The sequence below is a fragment of the Abramis brama genome (assembly GCF_963993115.1).
Source record: "Abramis brama genome assembly, chromosome: 20".
Lineage (NCBI taxonomy): Eukaryota > Metazoa > Chordata > Actinopteri > Cypriniformes > Leuciscidae > Abramis > Abramis brama.
In genome coordinates, this window is record NC_139982.1 from 21,511,723 (window position 1) to 21,538,589 (window position 26,867).

General features: G+C 36.1%; 1 protein-coding gene across 8 annotated transcripts in view; it reads right to left on the reverse strand.

The window, feature by feature from the left end:
* Nucleotides 1–7,279: 7,279 nt before the first annotated feature.
* The window catches only part of ppip5k1b (diphosphoinositol pentakisphosphate kinase 1b), a 32,660-nt gene continuing 13,072 nt past the window's right edge, over nucleotides 7,280–26,867 (reverse strand). For 2 of the 8 annotated variants that reach the window (XM_084095167.1, XM_084095166.1), the window contains exons 16-28: nucleotides 23,604–23,725; nucleotides 23,065–23,247; nucleotides 22,836–22,977; nucleotides 22,224–22,447; nucleotides 22,017–22,144; nucleotides 21,017–21,131; nucleotides 20,820–20,927; nucleotides 20,627–20,743; nucleotides 20,335–20,472; nucleotides 19,642–19,738; nucleotides 10,979–11,116; nucleotides 10,016–10,129; nucleotides 7,281–8,095 (exon numbers count right to left, since the gene is read on the reverse strand). In XM_084095167.1, coding sequence (XP_083951293.1) covers nucleotides 8,001–8,095; nucleotides 10,016–10,129; nucleotides 10,979–11,116; nucleotides 19,642–19,738; nucleotides 20,335–20,472; nucleotides 20,627–20,743; nucleotides 20,820–20,927; nucleotides 21,017–21,131; nucleotides 22,017–22,144; nucleotides 22,224–22,447; nucleotides 22,836–22,977; nucleotides 23,065–23,247; nucleotides 23,604–23,725 — 1,721 coding nt within the window. In that variant the 3' untranslated portion in view covers nucleotides 7,281–8,000. Of the gene's footprint in view, nucleotides 8,096–10,015; nucleotides 10,130–10,978; nucleotides 11,117–17,359; nucleotides 17,423–18,714; nucleotides 18,823–19,641; nucleotides 19,739–20,319; nucleotides 20,473–20,626; nucleotides 20,744–20,819; nucleotides 20,928–21,016; nucleotides 21,138–22,013; nucleotides 22,145–22,223; nucleotides 22,448–22,835; nucleotides 22,978–23,064; nucleotides 23,248–23,603; nucleotides 23,726–26,867 lie in introns of all 8 variants that reach the window. The other 6 variants (XM_084095168.1, XM_084095163.1, XM_084095162.1 and 3 more) reach the window with 6 other exon arrangements.

Consider the following 26,867-nt stretch of genomic DNA (forward strand, 5'->3'; position numbering starts at 1 on the left):
AAAAAAAAAAAAATCAAACCATAATCCAAGATTTATGTCCTTTAGTTGACAAGAGATGGATCATTCTTTATTCAAACATGCAATCCAAAATAGTTTTATCTCAATAATGTGATAGTAGTGAAGACTGCACATGCTTATACATGCTTTTAAGAGCAAGGCAAAGTAGATGGCATCTTTACAAACTACCAATTCACTGATATGACAGATCTTGGTTGAATAGGCTCTGATATGAAAATATGACTGGTTATAGAAGGTTATAGAAAGAATAACAGTTGTTTTTATTTGGCATTGTGGTTAACTTCCTAAAGCATGATACTCTTCAGACTAAACTTTTTAGGTATATTAATCTAGGGATCCGTTCAGGGGTTCTGTTGGGGTCCACCTTTCTCTTCAAAAACTGACTAATAACGAGCATCTCGCATCCCATCTGTCCATTATTTGAGTAGACCACCATTAGAGTCAGATGGAAATTGTATTTTATTGTCAATTACATGATGGTCTGTTGCTTGAGTGATTTTGTTATGATAATTTTATATAAAATCATCAAAGTATGATTGAAATTTAAATGTGGCCACTTTAGGATCAATTTAATCTGTTTTATATTTTAATGTGGAGGATCCAGACTTGTAACTTTCTGAATGTTTTGTTTGTGTTAGGCTGATATACAGTACTTGACCAGATTTTTTTTTTCCCCAAGCTGAGATTCCCTGACCCACAAGCACTTTAGGTTTAACTGGTTTAAAAGGAAACTAACTGTGGAAATGACACTATATATCAAAATGTAGCAATAGAGACATTTGTTATAGAGAGACTAATAAATAGAATTAAATAGATTTCATGGTTGTTGTGAGAGCAGACAGTGAGGGTAACGCTCGTGTGCCTTTTGCGTGTTGTTTGACAAAGAAAATGCTGAGTCATTACACAGACATTTGGTTTATATATATATATATATATATATATATAAAACAATACTCCTATGTATTGTATTATCTGGAATTAGAAATTCTTTATAGCCTCACTTCAAGTTAACGCTAATATAGTTATTACAGTTTTGATTTAATGACAAGTAGAGTATTATAAAAGCAGCAGGTGTTTATAATGATAACATTGTTGCACCAAGTACGATTGCACTTTTCTAAAATGAAGTAAGTTTGGTAGATAGGAATCATGTAAATAATTAAGTAATATTAATTTATTTGAAAAAGCAAATTTTGTCTGACGAAGTGGACAGGAATTACTGTAGCTATTATTACCTAAGTTATTTCCACCGTTGGGCCGAACGGTTCTAAGAACGGTAGGGAACAGTTCCAATTATATTTCCACTTGAGCTTGGTTCAGCACAGCATGATTACAAACCGTTCTTGGCGTGAAATTCTCAGCAAGGTTGGTGCTACGTGCGTGTAATGATGTGGCCACTCAGGATTGGTCACTTGTCTGTTGCCTGGCTGCCAGCTAGCCAAGCACGCTATTTGAGCAAGGTTAACGCAAGTTAATAATAAAATTAAAATCTGATCATCCTCCATAACGCAGTCGCTATTTAACTCTCATACCATAACAAGGCAAGGACTAACGCATTTGTATTACATTCCAAAGAGCTCCGTTATCAGCCCCGCAGTGGAAAATGAAACCATATCCGTACCGGCTGGGCCGGATCGGCACGGAATGGAACGGTTAAGCAACGAGAACGGTTTGACCTGACAGTGGAAAAGCGGATAGACTATAATAAACTGTATGAAGGTCAGTTATTGAAAACAGAACTAGCATTAATAAATTAATTGGCGTTTTTATGGAGCTTATCTCTTTTAATGATTGTGAAATATTAATTCAACCTAACCTGAAGTTACACCTTACAAAGAATGCATTAGCAGTCTGTCATTGGCTAATGCATTTGGAACTGAAATAGACTTGATTTGAGAAAGCTGCCCTACATCTTCAATTATGAGCCGTTTCTTTAATAGCAAAACATCAAGGCCTCATTGGTAAATGCACAATTGTTTTGTCCTTGAAAGTAGCCTTGCTTTCGAGGCAGCAGTGCCATCATCTATCATTTTCCAAAACAAGCTCTGAAACACTGCATCCCTTACCTTAATCCAGTATATTTACAATGAGTGGATCTGTTTTTCGTCTGTCTAGATTTTTTTTTTTTAAATGTAAAAGTCTGTATTTAGCACTGCAGTGTTATTTGAATATAGATTAAGTTCACTCAGAGAAATTGTCTTTAAGATGGTCAAAGTGACAGGGTCTTTGTGTACTTTTACTAACAGAACGCACAGGTTACCAGTGGTGGTCCAAGAACTTACCCCTAGGGCCTCTAAAAGACAGCCTTGAAGATTAAACTAGTTTATTGGTTTAATATATACAGTCTAAAACCCAATCTCACCGGTGTACACAAATGAAACCCACACTGAGAGATATTTTTTTTTATTCTTTTGCTAGAAGGATTATGTTAAAATAGGCTGAATATGTACTGTACTGTACGTCCTATGGTCTGGATATATTTTCATATTTGAAAATGTTTTATTTCAAATAACTGGCCTTAGTAACAAGTACTATATGGTCTTGTTGATTAGCTGTGATTTCTTTACACAAAAATAGTTTTGTGTTAAAGATGAATGCACTAACTTTAAATAATATTTTTGAATGTAAAAGTTGCTTTGCTGGATGCTGCTTGAACAAAACAAAGAACTAGCAAAATATGCACATGGAACAGTGAACCTCAGAAAATGGGTCACCGAAAGAATCGTGGTTATAATCATGAATGACTCATGACAAAATATTACATGTTCAGCTGTTGCTGATTTTAGTAAAAATACAGAAGTCTCTTAAAAATAAGATTCAACAACTTTGGTTTGCAGAGGGCTACCAACTACACACTGAAAACTGAATATACTACAGATGTAAGGTTTCCTCCTTTACAATGACTTAAAAAACCAAACCAGAAATCAAAACAAATGGCGTAACCTGTACATATAAATCAATATAGCTGACGTGGTCATTTATGTGAAACGCTTTCTTTTCAGGAAGTGCTATGGTTATTGTAATTCTAATTTCCTAAAGGTAAAAAAAGACTGCAAAGTTAAAGTACCTCTACAAACCTCTATTAGTTCAATTTCATTCCACATCATCATGTGATGGATTCATTTGGCCATATGTCATGCATACGTATCCATCTTTGCATGTGACCTTATTAGTTATACTCCTGAATGTAATCGTTTAATGATCAGAATTAAAACAAAACTATTTTAAGAAGATATATTTGAAGCTAACTGTCTTTATGGTACTGAAATATGCATATATTAATGGGCTTGGCTTCTGTTTACCCTAAGATGTTGTCGAGAAGATGCTGTGATATTTCCTCGTTCTTTGGCGCTATATGAATTTTAGTTCTCTTCTTCTTTAGTGCAATATTCAACATTTTGTCTTTAAAATCTCAATGCAAAAGTAGATTTCTGCTGATTTGCTGTAAAGGGAACCATCCTGGTGATCATCAATAAAAAACAAAAATTTGGAAAAGTCTTTCTGTGTGGTTCGTTTTGTTGTTTTATTTTCCACTGACACTTAACTTGTCAGACTGTTGACTAAAAAACACTGCATGAAAAGAGGTGTATATGGACCAGTATAACCACCGCAGAATTTTGGACAAATTTGGGAGTATTACTGACCAGATATGGGAAATACCACGGGTCCGTGCCGAAATGATAATAATTCGGATGTATATTATTGAGGTATTCTTCCATGCAACAGCCATTTGTTGCCATGGCAAGAAATCCCCTTAAAGCCGGGTTCACACTGTACGATTTGGCTGTTTGAGACAAATGTTTAGAATCCTAATAGGTTCCTCTGATCCTAGGACAAAATCCGAAGTCTTTGATCACTAGTCTGACATGTTCGCCGACAAACGATTAATTATCGTTGCGATCAAATTTTACCAGTGTCAGAAGATTTGACGCACAGTCCTGGTTTGTGGCTTCTCCTACGACGATCCCGCATGTAATGCAGATCGCAGTCACCGAACTTGTCACGGATTGATGATGTAAAACTTCGGACGAGTCCGATTTTAGCGCGTCTTGACTGTTGTACAGTATGACATGAATGACAACTGAGATCCTACAGTGTGGCATGGCTTACAGCGGTATTCATGTTCGTACATCCCTGTACAATCCCTGCAGATTCCATTCCTCACTGTAGCTCCTGCATGCATCCACATTAACATCTTCCTACATTGAGCTCCACCATTTCTGTCCTTCACAATGCTCTTTCTGTGTTTGCCTCGGTTGACCTCGTCTCCTGCAACTGCAAAATAACAGTAATGTAACCACCGAAAACACTCACTACAAATTAATAACAGCATACCTATTTAAAAAGTTACATCAAGTGTTTTATCAATTTCTAAACTTACTGTTGTCTCTCTTTTGCCTTTTTTGACGGTTTCAGCTGGGTCTTACTGGGATGAAACTATGAAAATTTCTTCCTCATAGCCTCATTATAAATGTATAAGGGAGGCAGGATACATAAGACATTAAATATATGGTTAGTAAAGAGAAAATATTTAATTGGATAGAAAAACAATATAAAAATTGATATTAAAAGATTGCAACAACCTTATATATGACCCTAGGAAACTGGAAAAGAGGAACCAATATCTGAGGATATATATATAGTTTTATATTAAATAAATTAGTTTTACATAGTTAATCAGTCTTACTTGGTTTGTGCTTGATGTTGAAGTGGATTCTTCTCAGAACTGTGCAGGCTTATAATGCTTCAGTCTGTAGCTTTGGCTGAAACGGTTCCTCAAGAAGTCTGCCTGGCAGTGTTGCCAGGTTTCGCTTAGAAATAAGCAACCTGGTCTCAAACAACAATCCCAAAATATGCAAACTGATCCGGCAATTAAAAATCAAATGCAAAAAACTAAGTGACCCCTGGTTTTGGGGGGTGGGGTTGCAGAGGGCACCATCCGCGGTGCCTTCAACTGACTGGTGCATAGAACAGATAAACGCTTTCTCTCGTGCATTCAAGTGGGCAATTAAAGCAATCTGCGAATAGATGTAGCGTATCTATAAATGTTTCCAGTGAAAAAGAAATGACTGGATTCTTTGATGTAATTGACAAATTATCAGAACAAAATAACGTTTTAATTACTTATTTAAAAATAACAATTTCACTCTGGAATGATTGAAAGGAATTTTGTTCCAGTTTTCTGTTATGTTCTGCCAAAATGTTTGTTTTCATTCCTTGTTTCAAGGACCGAATGACATGGCATTGCAAACTGTATTCTGTATTCTAAACATTAGGGGAACATTATTTTAAAGTTAGCGGAATATTAAAATTAAGTTAGAATACCGTTAGGGGAACGTTAAAGTAACATTACAATATTGTTAGGGGGACATTATTGTAACGTTAGGGGAACATTAGAATAATGTTAACGTTAAAATAGCGTTAGGGGAACATTAAAGTAAAATTAGGGGTGTTAAAATAACGTTATAGCACCATCAAAATAACGTTACAGCAACGTTAAAATAACATTAGGGGAACATTAAAATAAAGTTATAATAATGTTAAAGTAACGTTACAGCAACGTTAAAATAACGTTAGGGGAACGTTAAAATAATGTTAGAATAGCGACGAGAACTTGCACTGTAAGTTGATGAGTTGATTCAGCCGCGTTTTAATATGCCTCTCTGGACATAGAGCTTTCTAGGTGGATGCTGAGGCTTTTTAGAACGGGTAGAATCTGCGATCTCTGACCTAGTTTGTCTGCTGACTTGTAACAATACGCTGTGTTTTCCGCCAGCTGACAAACACTGCAGTGTGTCGAAATACCATTGGGGTGAATTTTCCTAAACATCTGCAAACATGGTATTTTCGTGCTTTAGTACAGTCAAAAATTTTCATACAGCACCTTTAAGGATTAAAAACCATGAATTAGCCAATACCAGTAACGTACTTTAACGCTTCTAAAGTTTAATCACTGCGAAATTCATTGGCATTTAACATTAATCTAAGGTATGAATCGAAAATGTTTTTTGAGGAAATCTGGTATTTCTGTCGAAATATGTACCGAATCAGTCTTTTATGCTGCCTTCACGTGCTATTGTAAATTTAGGCCCAAGTTGTTAAAAATTGGACATGAACTACACCCTCTCAAGTCGTATTTACCACTGGGAACTTGATCATTTTGATACTCAAGTTACCGAGTTGGACGGGCCATAAACTTAAACATGGCGTTGGGGAGAACGACAAACTTAGCTGCTGCTATTCTTTATTAGTTTGTCGATGTCAAAGAACAGGACGTTATATCATTTTGGATCTAATAAGATTTTCCAAAAAATAAAGAATAAAGGTGTCCTCCATGATTCATGTTCTTTCCGACAACAAAGGCAAAGCACATCAATGCGAAGAGCTCGTAATCACGAACAAAATTTCCGATACCACCTGAAGGCAGCATTCAACAGTTTCTCCTCCTCTCTTTACAATGACATTACCTCATACTAGTATACTAACTCAACATCCTCAGCCCTTTCAAAATCTCTTGGCAGGAGTTGAAGTGGTTGTAAGCCTCTCAGTGTCCGGGAACCGGCCGATGACACACTTCTTAATTCGAGCTCAGTCGCGGAGTACTGGACTCGAGCTGTTGCTATGACGATGTCTTTTATATTACCAGCCGTTACCCAGCAGCAGGCCAGATTTTAGGGCAGAGAAGTGGGAGCAATTTATGATGTCTTTCAAACCTGATTAATGTCTTCGATAACCTGTCAGAATTTATATCACACATAAATTGTTAAATGAATTATGCAGTATGCAATTCAAACTAGGCAAAGTCAATACGCATGATATAAATCATTTCAAAGACCCGATTCTGAATTTTATTTCACCATTCCACACCATCAGGTCCCTCTGGGAAAATATACGCTGGACGTTTAGCATATGTGCACCCACATGAATGAAAATGAGCTAACAGCACAGTATGACTTCATCTTTAGCTCGCAGGTTGCCTGGGATGACTTCACACACACTTTACTTTGCAGTCGCACAGTTGAAGTCAATAAGCAGATGAGAATCCGTCCCTATAGCAACACAGCAGCACAGCTGAGGGCAAAGCATGAGTCATCGTTATTGTTTTGCTTCACTCTCTTTGAGACACACCACAGATTGAATTTTAAAAATACATTAGGTCTGAGAGACCAACAAATCATTTCAAGGTATAATAAGTCAGTGGTTCGGTAAACTCTGAAGCACCCGTGCCTTTCATTCATAAAACATAATACCACACACAAATACACATTACAGCAATTTTATTAAGTAATACAATTCTCTAAAATTAAATATACTTACTTAAACTTTACAGCGTAAACACAACAGCAGATTGCAAACAGCTGAACATTCTCGAAAAAGTCTATTGCAGCTCATTGGGCACACATTTATTCATTCCCAAACAATACCTTTTGCATTTCATAGAATAAAAATACAGCAATTTTCTTTTAAATCTGAAAGTAAATCATATGATCAAACATCTAAAAAACAAAAACAAATCATAAAATAATTGTAATATACACAAATCAAAGAACAGTGGTAGAATTTAATTTTCTCGACTGGATCGGATTAAATATTCATATTTCGTGTGGTCATGTTGGTCTATATGCTCCTTTGGGTATTTATTCGAGTTGCATTATTCTGTGCCATGTAATTACATTGGTGTGGGGTGACAAAAAAAGAAGCACAGACAATTACTATTGTCTGTAAAGTCTCTGTCTCTCTGCCACTGAATCTGGGATCATAATTACTATCCGACTCCAACGGAAGAGCTAATTACTGGATCCAGAGCTGTATTTGCTGACAGATCAAACTATCAGCTGATGAATCTCGGCCAAAGTTGCTCTGTATTGTTCGGGCAGAAGTGCAGATAGTATGATATTAGCAGCTTACAAGTTATAACTAGGACCATATCAATCTTAAAGTCGATCTCTCTGCAGAACTGATCAAAAGTGTTTCCAAGACATCTACTCATTGTTGAATCCAAAGTTGGACGAAGACTCTGCTACAGATGGAGACGATGGCCCGGCACTGGATACTGTACTGGAAGGGTCACCGGTGTCTGCACACACAAACACACACAGAGTTAGAGGTCCATTGCATGAAAGGGATTTTCAACAAACATCTTAACCGTCACTCTTACCTATAAGTGTTTATACTAAGCAGTTCACAATAGTTTCTAGCTAAACACGGCAATGGAGACGCAGTTGCTATATATGTTTGAAATCTCCCACAATAAACTGAACATATCAGACCACTGACTTTTAAACAAGTTTAACATTTACGAAACTAAGCAGCTGTACTACAATATTTGAGTTATGGAGATTTTTAACGGGGACTGACGGACGACTGTTTCTGTTTCTATGAGTGTACACACACCGCCGGCGTCCAGCTACGACACCAGAGGATACCTTTATATTTGTCAAACTTCCTGTTCCTGTATGGTGATTAGATTCACTGATTTTGCCACCTTGAACTTAAGCACGAAAGTACAGAGTGATGCATCCTGTGTTCGGTGCCTAGTCCTTTGTGCTAACCGGCTTTACAGTACTGGAAGCAAGAAATCTAAACCAAACTGGTCCAAAGACAAAAAAATATTTTTTATTTGTAGTTTTTGTCTTTTGAAGAAAATATCCTTTACATTTATTTGTGTCGTATCATATTTATTAATTTTAATACATTTTTCTTTATAAAATTACATCTAATTTTAATCAAACAACATATTTTAGTGAATGAATGTGCAAAATTCGAACAAAACATTAAATCATATATTGGAAAGTTTGGGGTTGTGCTCTTATGCTCATCAAGGCTGTGTTTATTTGATAAAAAATACAGTAAACACAGTACAAAATAAATAAAAAGCAGAGTTTATCCTTTTTGCAATTCCACTTGGTACTCATTATAGATTATAGGTTTTCATTATAGAATGTTAACATGCTTTAATGTTAAAAAACCCAAAAAAACATTATTTGTCATATACTGTATTTTATTGCAGCTCCTCTATTCCCAGTCTGTCCGAAACACCCTGATTTCTACAAAGCCCCTCCTTCTGAATAGCTCAGAGTGCTCTGATTGGCCAGCTGACCCACTGCATTGTGATTGGCCAAACACCTCAAGCATGTGTCGGAAATGTAACGATCCTCATCTTAATTCAAACACAGTGTATCCGCGACATGACAAAACTACAGTTCACTGAAGCCTTGTCTTCTTTATTTGCGGCATTATGCAAATATTTCACATTGTGACTTGGACGTTTGAGGTTATAATATCTGGACTTGGATCGAAGCGTTTGTGAGCTTTGTAAATTTGCAATCTTCTACATGCACAAAAAGATACATTACACGCCAAAGCAAAAAAGAAAACATTAAAAGGCATCATATGACCCCTTTAAAGCACACTCAAAATGAATCTTTAAAAAAACCATTCAAACAAACCAGAACCTGCTGGCAGATTCTAAGTATTCGTCTCATCAATCATCATTCACATGACCGCATTTATATAACTGATATCCTGCTGTAGTGCCCTACATAAAAATCCTCATGGAACTAATGTTATGTAACCAAAAACAGAACAATTACACTATTAATCTAAGAGATACATTTGTCTTCCAGCATGTTCCTGGACCTGCTTTCACAAACAATGATATTATAGTAAATGGGTTACAAAGAGGCAGACATAGGAGTGACTAACGCAACCTAGATTTTTACTGAAAGCTGCTGCTAAAGCCCAGACTGAACATAAATCACTAAACTCTCCGGGGAAACTCTGCGGCATTAAAAGCCAGCAGTAATCATCTAAATGGTGGAGTTATAAAATAGAATAAACTCGATGACTACTTTTTTGCAGCAAATACGGGGTTTCACATTTCGTCTACATTGAAAGTCCCCTCAAAGTTCCTTCACCTACTAAAAAACATAGTGTGGAGGACGGTTATGAGATGGCGGGGGTTGATATACATCATGGTGAAGTGAGGCATACTCACACCAGGTGGGTTTTGCAGCCGGTTGGTTCAGCTGGACTGGGGTGGACACTGGGATCTCCTGACTATCAACATCTATGGATGGCTGGGAGTGTGACTCAAACATGGCAGACAGAGCTAAAGAGAAAAGAAAAGGATATGTGATTTGTACACTACCGGTCAAGAAACATTTCTTATTATTATGTAACATATAATATCCCTTTTGATCAATTTAATGCATCTTTGTCAGGGGTGCCATAACAGGGGGAAGGTTAGGACGCTTCCAAGGGCCAAACTCTTGAATGGTACTCTATCCGTCTATCGTAGTTTCCACAAAAATATTAAGCAGCACAACTATTTTCAACATTGATAATATTAAGAAATGTTGGTCCACTTTACAATAAGGTCTCATTTGTTAACATTAGTACATTAACTAAAAATGAGCAATACATTTATTAATCTTTGTTAATGTTAGTTAATCAAAATACAACTGTTCATTGTTTGTTTAAGAAGTATTGTTGCTGTAGAAGTTTTGTTTATTCTTAGTTCTTGTTAAATTAAGTTGTTAACTAATGAAACCTTACTTTAAAGTGTTACCGAAATGTTTCTTCAGCGGCAAATCAGCATATTAGAATGATTTCTGAAGGATCATGATTCCAAAGACTGGAGTAATGATGCTGAAAATTCAGCTTTGCATCATTTCAAAATGTAATTACAGTTTTCAATGTAATTTTGATCAAATGAATGAAGCCTGATGATGCAACCCTACGGTGGACATAAGAGACTTCTTTCAAAAATATTTAGATAATTATTTTAGACATTTAGACATTTTAGATTTAGGGGGCCATTTAAGAAGTTTCAATGTGTTTGGTGTCCATTCAGTGTAAATTAATTATAGTTTATGTAAAAGTGATCAACATTCTCGTTTAAATTAGATTTCATGAACACCAAGTGTAATAATAAACATGAATGTATCCGTCCACTTACATTTGAGCCTCTTGAATTGTGCCTGACTCCCATTCTTGCACAGCGCCGTGAGGAACTCGTCCACCTGCTTGAGGGACAGTGAGTTGTGCAGTGTCTCCAGTGGATAGATGGAGGGCACCAGGGAGCAACCTTCAAACCCTGCAGCAGATTCCAAATTCAGTGGCAGCCATCATTACAGATATCCCACAAACACTCTTTGAGCTCTTGTACACGAGACAATCAAGCCAACCTCATGTGACCTACAAGCACTTCATGGCCACACAAACTCAACCCAACAACATTTAGTCATTGGGTATCCAGAACTGTTTTTAGGGGACAGCCCAAAATCTCAAAGATGGAACAACAGCACCATGATGCAACTGAAATTGCATTCTACCATGTTGTTGGCTTTGGACACATTAGAATCTTCACAATTAATTTGAGGGAAATTAAAACAAGTTCTAGAACTTTTGTCTACTAAGAAAGTGTTTGGCATCTCGTATGCGGAAAGAATTAGAATGGACTGCTGCAGACTAATAAACCAATTAGGAGCTTTACATGTTTAACTAACCAAAAAAAAAATGTTTTAAATGACACTAATACAGTAGACTAAAACTAGTTTAATTACTTCTTTGTATGCTAATGTGTTTAGGTTAGCAATAATGTAACCAGATGATGATAAAGAAGACGCTTAATATTTAAGTGGCACTTTTTCCCAGTTTAATTATGACAAAAAAGAACATACTCAACCTAGAGGCAGTTTAATTCAGCACTTCATATGATAAAGGAGATTTGCATATTGTTATCTCTTAAGTTGGGTGCACTGTAATTCTTGTCTGTCCTTTACAATGGTTGGTTCAGACTGAACGGTGTCCTCCAGTGAACTGTTAACTTGAGAACTTCAGCAAGCGGATCATTCAGTCAGTGAGTTGAATTCGTTCACGAATCAGTCCCGATTTATGAGCGAATCATTTTGTGTTTCCAAGGAAGGAATCAATTGTGTCAGGCTGATTTGTTTTGCATAGCTAATCTAGTCATGCTGTTTGTACACCGCATATGGCAACATCTACAAGCAATAAAAACAGTTTGACTCTGCTATTTTTACTCCAGACGAACCAGAACACTATGAAACTTCAATTAAAATACAAAACCTTAGAATGATTAACACGCATAAGCAAATAAGTGATGCATATTCCTGTTCCTTACACATGTTGCATATTATATATATTAACTGCTTTCTATTTGAATACAGTTTAAAATGTAATTGATTCCTGTTATGCAAAGCTGAATTTTCAGCAGCCATTATTCCAGGCTTTAGTATCCTACAGATCTTTTGTAACATTATTTGTCCTTGCTGAATAAAAGTATTAATTTCTTTAAAAAATTCCATATACAGAGAGAGAGAGAAAGAGAGAGAAAGAGAGAGAAAGAGAGAGAGAGAGAGCATTAAAACCTTATAATTGTATAAATAATAAATATGTTAATTAACTATTTTATGAGCAGGATTAATAAAATAAGCAAAATTTCATATTGAACATCAGTGTTGAATCATAATTCATGTTTTACCACTTTATAAATGCAAAACAGCACTAAAGGCATTTACATTACTTTTACCAATTTCAGGTCTCTTGTGCCTAATTCTTTTTTCTGTTTTGGGAAATGGTAAAATTGCCTTTTCAATTAAGTTAAGTACTTAAAAAAATGTGTAAAAAGGTGCAAGATGGCTTCATAAGAGCATTATACTTACTCTATGCAGACGTCAACATAAGCAAGCGGTCTTCACATTCATCGAGCCATATGTACATGCATGCGGTAAGAAAAGAGGAACAGAGGTTATGAGGTGTTATACAGCAGAAAGAAAGGCCACTGAGTGAAGAAAAGCAAGAAGTCAGATAAAAGAGCAGAGCAGATACAACTTATGCTATGGCATAAGCTGAAGTCTCAAACTTTGCTGCACGTTTACATCAAAAACGGACTAATAAGACCAGAAGCGGGGGAATGACTGAGCAAATGACTAAAGGGCTGACCAGAGAGGCATTCTGGGGGTTTGTGGCCAGCACAGAGCAGGTGGGAGGAGCAGTGGTGTAGGTGGTCAGCAGAGAGACCAGCTAACAGCTTTACCAACTGATGCTCATCTAAGAGCATCTGAGGGAGAGAAAGATGAAAGACTGAAAGGATGCAAGCGGTGAGAGAGAGGAGAGAGGAGAGAGGAATTCTGGGAAGGTAAAGAATCGTGTTAGTTTTGAATAGTACTTTTAATTTGTCATTTGTATTTATAAAAGCAAAACAAATTATTAGTAAATAAATATATACTTTTATTTATTTATACTATAATTTAAAAAAGTCCAGGCATGGGAATTCTGGGAAGGTAGAGGAGAAGAGAGAAGGTAAAGAATAGTGTTCATTTTTGAAAGTATTATTCATTTCTCATTAATGAAGGAATAAATTAATAAATAAACAAACAAAAAAAATAGTTTTCTCTTATTTTTTCCCATCTCCGTGTCCCTTTAGGGGCACCGTAGGAAGGTAAAGAGTACCATTTTTTTTTTTTAATGTTATAAGTAAATAAAGTGATACTGTAATTTTAATAAAATGGCAAAGACAGGAATTTTGAGAAGGTAGAGGAGAAGAGAGAAGGTAAAGAATAATGTCAGTATTATTAATTTGTAATACTTGAAGGAATAAAGAAAAAAAAACACTTAAAAAACAGGAATTCTGTGAAGATGGAAATTTGAAGGTAGATAGATAGACAGATAGACAGATAGATAGATAGATAGATAGATAGATAGAATCTTTAAAAATGTTAATTTTATAATTAATTATTGAAGATGGGGAGTCAGATTCATAAGCAGAATAATTGATGGTAACAGGAGGAAGTGGAGGGAGAGGGATGAGGTAAGCAAAGATGTGGCAGAGATGGAGGAGGGATGGTGTGGGCCGTAGGGAAGCGAAGGCTTCGGGGATTGAGGAGGGAACTAAACACAGCAGGTTGAGAGGGAACAAAAGGATGACAGTTGGAGGAGGAATAGAGAGAAAGGAGAGGCACTGGAATGAGAATCCACTGCCTTAACCCCTGCTGAGATGTTTTTATAGGAGTGACTCAGCAACGTATAATTGATGACCTGAAATAAATGTTTTTTTGTTTTGTCAGGACCTATTTTCAGAGGCAGTCCGAGTGCAATTAAAGTCCATGTAAGAAGCACAGCCTCCGAACACAGCCTGAAGATTGGGCGAAGCTCTCAACAAATGTTCAACTTATGCCATTTCTATTTGAATGAAACATTTGAATATGTTTCACACAGTATGCAAAAACTCCTGAAGTTTGTTTTACTTCCAAAGTCAGCTGCAACAAACAGCAATATAATCTTGACCTGAAGCAATTTTCCATGCACTTCTGTTCTATGAAAGCTAATTTTACACAACATGCATATAATACAAACTATTGCCGCCTCTGTATTATCTAACGGATATACTTCATCTGTTTTTAGACTGAAAAACAGTCCAAATAAATTACGTAATATTTCCAATTAAAGATAATCACTATTATTTACATACATAATAATGAAATTACAATAATTTGTAATAAAAACTGGCATTAACAGTGCAAAATGCTAATGATCACAAATTACAATTATTAATAATTATATAAATAATAATATATAAAATAAATAACATCAATAGTGCAAAATGCTATTGATGTCAAATTACAAAAAATACTAATAATTATATAAATAGTAATTTAATAAATTACTAAACTGAGTTGAATTAAGTGACATCAACAGTGCCAAATGGTACCTAAATTACAATTTACATTACAAAATGTATAATAAATTAAAAATGACAAAATTAATAATAAATTAAATAACAATAAATAAATAAATGTGCAAAATTCTATTGATATCAAATATAATAATTATAGGTTTCCCTTTATTTTAAGTTGTCTTTGTAACACTATAATTATACATTCAAGTATTGAGTAATACTGAGTAACTACTTGTACTTATAGAGTTAGGATTTGGTTTGGATTAGGGTCAGTTGCATGTAATTATGCTTAATTTGTAGTTATTACTATAGTAAATACATGTAACATATGTAACAATGGCACTGTAAAATAAAGTGTTGCCTAATTATATAAATAGTAATTCAATAAAATTACACAATTGATAATAAATAAATCATCAAAACATCAAAAATGCAACATGCTTAGGTAGTCGAAAGCTCACAATTTCGCATTCAAGTCACAGAAATTCTGGATCCTGGGTGACTGTGCTTTATTTCTCAGGTTAGCAGGCCGCATCTGATTGTGTTTATTTAGTGATTTTACTGACTTGACCCCCTGCTTAAATGGGCCAGCCCTACATTTTTCTCACATTAAATCGGACAGTAGGCCAACAGGTTCAACTGCATCATCCATTACAGCCTGCAACTCTACTATAAATCACAATTCAAAACCTAGTCCTAATGCACTGCTAACACTATATCAGTGGAAAAACTGGATTTTTCATTTGTGCTGACAGCATGTCAATAGACAATCTTCCTCAGTCTTGTCAAATATGTTAAAAGACTGGAAAAATTACTGACACATGTTGATAGGGAACACACGGCTGGCCTCTCTGGGCTTTTAGATTTGTGGCCAGAACGTGTTTCCCTCAAGCAGTGTTAAACTGTCACATGAAATGAGCAGTGTTTGATGACAACTCTTCGCTAGGCTGTACTGTGTTGAGAAAAATACTTCAAATTTAACCTCACCAAAACCCAACTGAACTAGATTCCCTACAGAGACACAAACATTCAAAAATGACAGAGAAAAAGTCTAAAAAAAGTCTAGCGCTAAACATTTGCTACATTTTAAAAGGGCTCAGTCCGTCAGCAACAGACTTGTTTGATGAGCAAACTTGGAATGAGTATAACAAGCATCTTAAACATATTTTATCTCAAAAGGCAAAACTAAGCAAACATCAAATGCTTGTAAACACTAACTGAAGCTTTGACACATAAATGCCAGCTTCTTCTTGACAAGATAGACAGGATAAGAAACAATCAATAATAAAGAACATGCAAATATAATGACCCACATACAACATTCTGGTTTGTTAAAAAAACAATCTCCATAAATGTCATTGCAATCAAGATAATGAATAAAGTAAAAAAAAAAAAAAAAAAAAAAGATGTTAACCCTCACCCCCATTAGCAACTATGATCATCATGCAAAGATATTTGATCACTGTATCCAAATTACAATAAATATATTTGAATACTGCAAAAAAAAAGTCTTGTTTTACAGTTAAAATATATAAATATCCTTAAAATGAGTTTTCAGAGAAAACTGTATATTGTTTTTAAGCATAAATTAACATAAGAAAAAACAACAATGTATATTCTCTGAAAATGTATTAAATATACTCAATATCTCAAATAAAAAATGTTTTTTTTTTTTACTTCTTTTTAAGAATGTTTTGATATTTTAAAGAGGCCATATTACGCCCTTTTCAAAGTATTATTTATGTTTTTGGGGTCTACTAGAATAGGTGTCATTCTTGAATGTTCAAAAACACCTTATTTTTCACATATTTTACATTGTTGCAGCACCTCTATTCCCAGTCTGCCAGAAACGCTCTGTTTGGTTTCAGTCTCTATGAAGCCCCTCCTTCCGAAAAACGCAGTGTGCTCTGATTGGTCGGCTGGATCAGTGTTGTGATTGGTCAACTGCTTAGAGCTCGTTTTGGAAATGTCACGCCTCTTACCATTACCGCGAGTTTAAACAAATTACTAAATGAAACTCAACCAGGCCCCCGCCCCCCCTTTTTGCGTATGCCTTGGGCTGTAATTTATTTAAATGAGGAATATTGTGACTCGAGCCTACAATCGAGGCATTTCAGGGAGTTCAGAAACAGTGCACACTGATATAGAGAAAAACTCCCTTTAGAGTGACTTTTGACTTTTTTCATACTCAAACAGCAACATTACACACTAAAGAAAGTTGAAAAAGTAAAAAAGCATAATAGGTCTTTTTTAATAAAATTTTTTTTTTTTTGCAATTAAGATTTTTGCACTTAAAGTAATGCATACGTTATGTGATCATTAAAGCAGTAATGGTGGTGAAAGGATTAACCATTTCTAAATGAAGTGGATCAACATGAAATGTGGTCACACAAACAACAATATATCGAGAGATATATTCGGTACACAACCCATGCATCTAGCCAATCAGAAGGAGGAATGATTTAAGCTGGGTGTGTCTTGTGAATTCAAAGGAAAAGGGTGAAGAAAAGCCTCCCTAATTTATGAAAAGAATTAAACAAAAATCACAAACGGTGCTACATTACGAACGCTATGTTGAAAGCAACGGCAGAGGACATGCAGGAGAGTGTCAACAACAAAAAACATGGACTCCAAACATACCATTAGTCGGATGCCTGGCATACGACACAGAAAATCTCTTTACTGGCGGCATAGAGAGCAGCTCTGAGGAGATAAAAGAGGCATTCGGCATTACTCGTGTCGCTGTGCTCCTCATGAGCTTTTGGTCTTAATCAAAACTACCAGATTTTTTTATCCTCCCACCATCAAGCTCTCTATTAAATTTTCTATAACAAGCAGGTAAAAGTATCAGTGGGGCCAGATGTTGCCTTTCAATGTAGGGATTGAGAAACTCAAAAACAACAGATGGTCACAACAAACTATCCAGCATTCTCTGTGCTACAATGTCCTTTTGGATGCAGCATGACATGGCAGTATTTTGAGCGTTATTTCAAATGTCTTAGATGAGGTAAATCTCAGAGACACAGCAACACCCTGTGGACAAAACTGTTAATGCTGCTACCAAGGAGTCAGGGGTGAAAATTCATATAAATAAATAAATCATTTAAAAAATAAACATACATTTTATATATATATATATATATATATATATATATATATATATATATATATATATATATATATATACACACACACACATACATATATATATAATTAATGTCAATAAATAAATCAAAATATTATATTAATCATTCATTTCAAATAATGTATTTGATACTGACGAAATTAGGGAAATGCATTCCTTTCCGATGTATGCAGGACATTAGAGTGCAATTTCCAATAACTGTTTACAAAATAATCATAATATCCAGAATTATTCAATTAATCATTAATGATTGTGGTAAACGCGTTTGGTGTTTGTTTTACCATGGATATTATCTATCGCAATCCATTAAAACACATTCCCAGAAGTGTCAGAGGATACTAAAATGTGTCCTTTTGCATTAAACAGATGACAAATGTGTGCAATTTAGCAAATTACTGAACAAATGTTTGTTTACGTGCACATGCAGCATGCAAATAAACAGTTTGGAGTTAGCAAAGGTGACACGATAAATAACCATATTATTCAGTTACTGTGGAAACCTATTTCTCTAAGCGAGACCTTGATAAACAGCAAGACGCAAATGGTTTAGGAACAGCTCCTGCTGTGTGTAATGACTTGATTTGGGATGTTTTTAAAGGCTAGAATAAAATTTCAAATATGTTTTGAATGAATTATGCTGAAACACAGTCACTAGGAAGGACACAGTGTACAAGAAATGGTCTTAAAAGGAATGTTGAAAGCTAATCAACAATTTTTGCTGCATTAAGTGAGAGTCTATTAAGTAAACGGGAATTATTCAGTAGAATTGTAAGCTGGGACGTTTGTGATAGGAATCTTCAGGTCTTCTGGTCACATTATAACCCTGTATGTGTGTGTGTTTGGGACATACCGGCTTGAGAAGACACATTCCTGAGCGAGGAGGGCTTTTTGCGGGGAGCTCGTGTTAGGTCTCTCAGGTTGGGGAAGGAGGCACTGAAGAGGCCCGCACACTGGGAGCCTGCGAGTGGGAGGGAGACCGTGGGGTGGAACGTGGGGTGGAAGGGGGTAGGAAGGTGGTTAGTAGTGGTTAGTTTTCACAAGTGAACATGCAGCTTCTCATTTAAAGAAGTTAAAGGGATAGTTCACCCAAAAAGATGAAATGATCTGTTCTATAGTTACTAGGGGTGTAACGGTACACAGAAGTCCAGTTCGGTACAACAGGAAAAAGCAACCATTTTTGGTTGAACCATCCTTTAAGCTTATTTCCAGGTGCACAGATGACCTTTGCAAACAAAACCCAGTTAAACTGCTGGTCTTCTGCTGGGAACAGTGCAGGAGGGTGAAACTGACAAATTCGAGTAGGTATGTGGCTCTAAAAGTTCAAAAGGACATCTCTACCTTCGGGCAGCACTGATAAAACAGCATTTGTTTAAAAGCCTACATGTAAGACATGCCAGATGCAACATGCACTTAGATATAAAATAGTGACTTGCAAATCATGCCGTAAGTCTTTAGTAAGGTGCAACCAAACCTGGGAAACAGTGTGCACTGTTGCCTTGTAACAGTTCTTTGAAGATAGATATAGTATAGACAAGAATAGCAGAGAGAGTCCTGCCATTAGCCATATTTAGACCACTACTGGCAGCGTGGACGCATTTCCGACGCAGTGAGAATGGCAGGGTCCTTGAACGGTGTCATTGGTGATACACAGAAACAAGCACCTTTAACGGTCGACTACACCATGTCACTTCTGAGAAGTTGAAAGGTTTCTCCAATTAAACTGATGACAGGAGAAATATTCAACATGAAAACAACACAAATGAAACGTAATTCTCACCTAGCCCGCTGGGTTTGATTTCAGGGGACTGACGAGAAGACGACGGCAAGATACGATACGCCAGTCCACGAGAAGAAGTGTTGCTCTCTGAAAGAGCCTGCAAAGAGAGGAAAACAAAGGCATATGGACACACATTTAAAAAAGCACATCTTCTTTCTATGTAAATTCAGCTTGTTCATTTTTTTCATTCTAATATGCTGATCTGGTGCTCAATAAACATTTTTTATATATATAATCAATGTTGAAAACAGTTGTGCTGCTTAACTTTTTTGTGGAAACAGTTAAAATATTAAAACAAAAATTGACATTATAAATGTTTTTACTGTCACTTTAGATCAGTTTAAGGTATCCTTGCTGAATAAAAGTATTAATATCTTTTTTTTTTAACTCTTACTGACCTCAAACTTTTGAACAACAGTTTGAAAAAATATACAATTTTATGATAATTTTTTATTAAATAATTGTTTCCAAAGTTAAATAATTGCATTTTATACTGTTAAGACAAATTATTAAAATATTATCTAAAACATTTAACTTTTAAAACCCTAAAATACTTATTTTTTTCACAGACCCCTTAAATGCGAGGTCTCTGGAACCAAATTTTAATAAAAGTATTTTTTATCATGTCAGCAGTTGTTCATCAAATAAAGAAAAGTAAAGCTTAGTAGCAGAGCTCACAGGACAGTACGGTACCTCCATAGATCCAGCCTTGCGGTTGCGTATAAGTGGTGACTTCCTCTGAATATTGATTGGCTCAGTCAGTACGGCTCTGTCGGGCTCATCTTGGGAAAGGTCTTCAAGACTGCCTTGGTTTGTCTGCTTCTCGTGGTTCTATTACATATGAAATGGGAAAGATGGAAGCGGTCCAGCACATTAGTATTGTCAATATTTCTTAAGACAGTTGTATATAAAATCCAAGGTTTAGCAGAGTAATATGGTCCAAAATAAATATACGTAATCCTTAAGCCGAGTGAAACACACGGACCTCTGAGGAGGCGGGCCGGAAGCCGAAACCCATTGGTGCATTATCCTCATCCTTGCACCCCTTAACCCCTGGGCTAAAGTGCAACTCCACATGAAAACGTTCCTCTGAGGAAGGGTCCTACAGATACAAATGTCAGCAAATAAAGCAAGAATAGAAATTGGGCACAAACGGCTGATGTGGCCACATCTCATACCTTGTTATTGTCCTCATACAGCATAATAACAATCTGTGTCATATAGTTGAGTTCAGTCACGGCGCTGAGGTAGTCCATAGCCTGCTTCCACTGTTCATCTTTTTGTTCCTAAACAGACACAGATGAGATAAACAGTAGTAACCTGCATTAAACATGATGCTGGGAGTAATGTGTTTGTCTGATGATCGCTCACTCACGTCTAACAGGCCTCCGTAGCGGAAGATGCTAAGCAGGGAGTGTACGTGGCTCTCGCTGGTGAAATAGAGTCGGGTCCGAACGTGCCGACCCGGAGACATCACTCCCCGCGAGTACCTGAACCACCAAAAGGGATGAAATACACAATCTGATCACTCACAGGTTCTATAGGTCACGGCTGAGTCTTCAGAGCTTCTACAACAATGTGAGGTCATACAATAAACAACAACTGAAAACATCAGAAGTACATTTTAAATGTACTAAGTACGTCAATATTAGGACCAGCAATGTCAAAAGTCGGCACTAAATGTACAACAATTGTATCGTATCGTATCTACCACTGTATATAATTGCATTAATATTAATCAACAATACTGACACAGTAAATAAATAAATATATATTTTTCTAAATTTTGGATAACTAGGTCTGGTTTGAAATACAATCAAATAAAAATAAAATAACTGACTAAAAAGCTGTAAACATCAATATCAATATATTATCAATAAAATAATATATTTATGTATACATTTTTCCAAATGTTGGAAAATTTGTTTTATTTTGCTGAAGTCTGAAATATTTTTACATCTTTAAAAAAAAAGTTACATATTATTGTCAATAAAAAAACAAAATGTTATTTTTGTTGACAAAAAAACTGCACTATTTTACCATTTTAGTGAACGTAAAATGGACAACATGTAATAAATATGGCATGACGAACATCAAAACATGAACTATGAATGAAACAAATAAACAACCAAAAACTGTGCAAGTGAACACTGTTTGTATCAGACAACACAGTCGCAAACCCCTCCTCTTACACAGCATTGTGGATAATATTAGCCCTGAAAGCATGCATGGATGCCTACTTTCAAAATTCACAGGAATAATACACCAAAGTGAAATGTACTAATAGTAATTTGGCACACTAAACAGGATGTATATGTGATTTAGCCTTCACACTGTCCGAAAGTTTGGCGTTGTGCCCCAGTACAGAGACTCACAGTGGATGCAGCTTGTTGACGGCCTCATCCTCATGAGTCCTCTGAAGATCCAGCTGAATCTTCTTGACCAGAGGCAGACAGTAGGCACTAGCGATGTCTAGCTTCTCCGCTTTAGTGATTCCATACTCCTGAAAGACAGTGTGCGTGCAGGTAACAACAAGATGAAAGTTAAATAAAACGAACATTGTTGTATATCGATTCCTCTACCTGGGGGATGATGATGTCCGCGAGTGCTCTGGACAGACGGAAAAGCTCCAGCGTATCCTCCAAACTCAGAGAACTGTTGTGCTGGGTGTCATATTTCACACAGTCGTAAATGTCCGGGATCTTACTGATGTCATACCGGCAATTTTTCATGCGGAAGTCACGCTCCAGTTTGGACCAGCGCTGCAGCATGAGCTCCAGAGTCTCGCTGTGGTACAGCTGCAGGTCTGTGAATATCACAAAGATATTTAAGGGATAGTTCACCCAAAAAGGAAAATTCTGTCATTCCAAACCTGTATGAATGTCTTTCTTCTGCTGGAACGAATATTTTGAAGAATGTCGGTAACCAACTCTTTGTTTACCCATATTCTTTAAAATATCTTCTTTTGTGTTCAGCAGAAGAAATAAATTCATACAGGTTTGGAATGACTTGAGGGTGAGTAAATGATGACAGAATTTTCATTTTACATTGATAATTATAATTAAATATTAAATTGTTTAACATTTGATTATTTAATATTTTGAATATTTACAGTTGATCAATAACAATACTGTAACACTTAGGATGCACTTTTAACATTCGAGACGGCTTAGAAGAAGACAAAGTTCTCCAACCTGCAGATTTGGGGTCTTCCAGCCTTTTACAGATCTGGCAAGTAAGGCTTTTAATGAGGGTGTGAACCTGGTCACAAGTCTTGACTGGATTGACAATTACCCTCATGGAATTTACCAAAGATGGGCTGCCTGTTGGAGCCAACTTAAAGAGACAGGGCACATTTAGAACTAGTTTGGTTATATGGAGATAATGAGCTATTTTTAAATAAGCAGTTGGGACTTTCTTCACCTTGTTGTAGTCCTCCTCACTGAAGTCTTTGTTCTTCTGCATGATCTCATGTAATCGAGCTTTGACTCTCTGCTGACAGTCAGTGAGAGAGTCGCTGTCACTGTCCAGCAGTCCGTTCATGTTGGCACTCTTCACCATCTGAACGAGGATTGGAGTCAACTCTCCTTCCAGTGCTAACAGACCCTGAACACAGCCAGATATAAAAATGTATTGTAAAATTAATGTGAAATAACCAGTAGGGGCCAGAAAGTCTGAGATGACACAAAAACTCTGAGATTTAAATCTGGAAATAATAAGTTTAAATATTCTATAAAAAAAAAAAGTAAGATGCACCTAATGATAATTTATATACAATATAAAATTATAATAAAGTTTTAAAAAAAAGTATTAAAGTGCATTTTTTTTATTAAAGTAAATAAAAGATTAAAAGAAAACAAAAATAAATAAATAAAAAGCAACATAAAAAGCAGTTTACATTAATCCCATCTAAAAGCATTATGTAATACCAACATATCCCTGCAGACAAAACCCAAGCAAACCTTTGCGAATGCCGCCGCAGTCATCTGCACACGACCTTCATCAGAGGCGTAGATTTTGAGGTCATGGCGGTAAGTGCTGTGCAAACGGAGAAGGCCACAACCGGGGAAGCCGGCATAGTCGCCTGCAAAAGCACAGAGAAGCAATCCTTGAAATAACAATGATCACAAGAACAAAACCCCAGACGTATGTGCATATCCTAGAAAAGAAAAGGGTCTGAAGAGACACACAAATTCATAATACAGAACCACTGTTTAAAAACCTACAGTACGTACAGTATAAAGTGATGTACAATCAACTGGCTGAAGAGTTTCTCCACAAAACTCAAAATCTCATTTCATGCATTTCAATGCATCCACACTATTGAAAGCAACTGGCAATACGGGTTTAAGTGCTTCCCACTCAAGTAGCAAACAGAACTCTGATTTAAGATTCCAGAATGTCCATTTGCGAGAACAGAAGAGCCTCCTGAAACAAACTATCTGACAGTTAGATTCATTTTTGAGGCCATTCACACACGATGCTTTCTTGCCGTCCATCCATGTTTTTGTTTTTTTGTCATATAAAGATATTTAGTCACTACGCTAAGAGCATTACATTTTTAACACATTTTAAGGAGCACAATGTGCTCTGTCCTGTGTGTATGCAGCCTTAAATTGAAGCCCATTTCCGCCACATAGGATATAAAAATCATGCTTTGGTAAATCATAATTAGATACTAAATCCTAATGAGATAAAAAGTCAAAATTATGACGAAATTATGTCTTTATATCTCATAAATTCAAGTTTTTTACATAATTATGACCTAAACTCTGAATTTTTACTTTGTCAATTTTGACTTGTCATGATTCTGCATTATCTCATCATTTTTACTTATTGATCATTTTGAATGTTGACTGTCACAATTATGGCATATAATAATTCATATTTTCGTCATAATTTCAAACGTTTGTCATAATGATGCCTTTTTATCTCATTATTTTGACTTTTATCTCATAAATATGACATAATTATGATTTGCCAAGACATGTTTTTTCTTACGTGGCAGAAACAGGCTTACATAAAAAAGAGAGAATTTAAACTATTTGAAAAATCTTTTTCTACCCAAGTGCTGACAAAAAGCAAACAACTGTTTTTTGCATGAGATTTAAGAGATAAACCTGAAATTGATGCTACAGTACCACAATACTACCACTTAAGTCATAAATTGTTCAAATAATGGCACAGTAGTCTAAGCAAAGGTTGTACGGATATCACCAAACAAATTATGTGGAAAAAGTTGTGTAGACTTCAGATTTCTAATCATGCTGAAAAAAAAAAAAAAAAAAAAACCTGGCTAAGCTCTCAAGAACTATGATGTTTTATCTGAGTATGTCCGAGTACAACCAATGTCCATATCATGGAATCTTCCACACAATCAGTGGCAAAAGAAAAGCATGGAATGTTACTGTGATCGGATTAGTTAAATGAGATAGATGTCAATGAATTAAAATGATAAATGGGGCAAACAATGCATTAACCCAATATCAAGACCACACACAAATCCAAAAGCTCTTCTTACCACAGTCAATAGGGGACTCACAGCCAAGAGACCTGCAGCTGTCTAGTTATCAATTGAAGGTAAAGAACAGCATATTAACCAGTAGTGCAAGAAACTGCTGACTCAGGCTACGTTCACACTGCAAGCCTAATGCTAAATTCCAATGTATTGCTCAGATCCGATTTATTTGGTGTAGCTGTTCACATTGTTGTTTCAAATGTGTCCAATATTAGATTCCAGTGTGAAGAGATCATCGTCCTGGACTGACCTGCATGCGCAAAAGAAGAATAAAAAAGATGACATGCAGCATGATGTCATACAGAAGAGGACATTAAAGTCCATACACGGAGGACATTAAGTAAGTTTATTTATAGTGCAGGCGATATATGCGCATATATATATGCGCAGGCGATATAAAAAACTAAGAGAAAAAAAGAGAGCAGAGTTTTTAAACACATGATACGAGCCCTCATATTTTGCTTGTATATCGAGCGGTCACTGTAAATGCTTATAAGTTCTGACAGATCACTGTCCTTCACTGACTACCTTTCGAAACAATATTGATAACTTTGAGTATGTAAAATCTTTGAAGTGACTCCCATGAGCGCAGAATTGTGACATTAAAAAAAAAGTTGAATGAATTCCGATATGCCTATTTAAACTGAGGTCGCATTGAAAAACATCTGACCTGTCTCGGATTTAGGACCACGTATGGAAGTGGCCCAAAACCGGAATTGAAAAGATCAGATTCCATGTGGTTTGTGCTGTTCACACTGTCATGACAAAAACAGATCTGAGTCACATATGAGCAAAAGAAATTGGGCCACATTTACCTGCAGTCTGAACGCAGCCTCAGTGAAATTAGAAAAAATGGTTTGACCTTGTTAGTCTGTGAACTCTCACATTTAATGAGTTCCATCCAATTAGGTGCAGTGTGCAAATATGGACTCGAATTTGAGGTCCGAGGAAAGTAACTGAACTTCACAGGCAAGAATCCACAGCTAAGAGGTATTTTGTGTTGCTGTACTAAAAGTTAAAGGTGTTACTTGAGGTAAAGAAAGTATTCAGTCCTCCTCGAGTACTTCCCTTACATGCTTTTGTTCGCCAAGCCCACTGAACAAACAGGTTAAAACAGGTTTCCTGTATATAAGCTTTGCCAAACTGCATCATTGCCCCACTACCTTAAAACAGGCACAAAGTCTGACACAATATCTTGCCATGGTATCTAATTTATCATGATCTCCTGCAAAGGGAGCACAGAGCTCCCAAAACAACTGCTCCTGCAAACAACTTGGACTGGATTCAAGAAAATCTTAAAATCTTAATTCTTGGTTAGTAACATCACAGATTTCAAGATCAAGCGTCACATTAGTTCTGGCAGGTCACTTCAGTCAAGCTTGCATCAGCTGACTCTCAGCTGATCCATGTCTACCTATAGACCTTATGCGCCAGAGAAACGAGGGCGCCGCCATCTTTAGAATATTGTCTTTGAACTTCCGGTTTTGCGGTCGATCTGTATATCTCTATGGCATTGCTGTCCAGGAGTAATTAGCTTTTGAAGTGGATTTACTTTATGTAAAGTTAACGAAAGTTATCATGAGGATTGTATTGTTTAAAGCAGATGTCTTAACAAATGTCAGTCGACCGGGAAGATTTTAAAACGAGCCGTTCATTCATAAATACGCAAGATCGCTGTGAAAATACAGACCGGAAGACAAAAGACAAC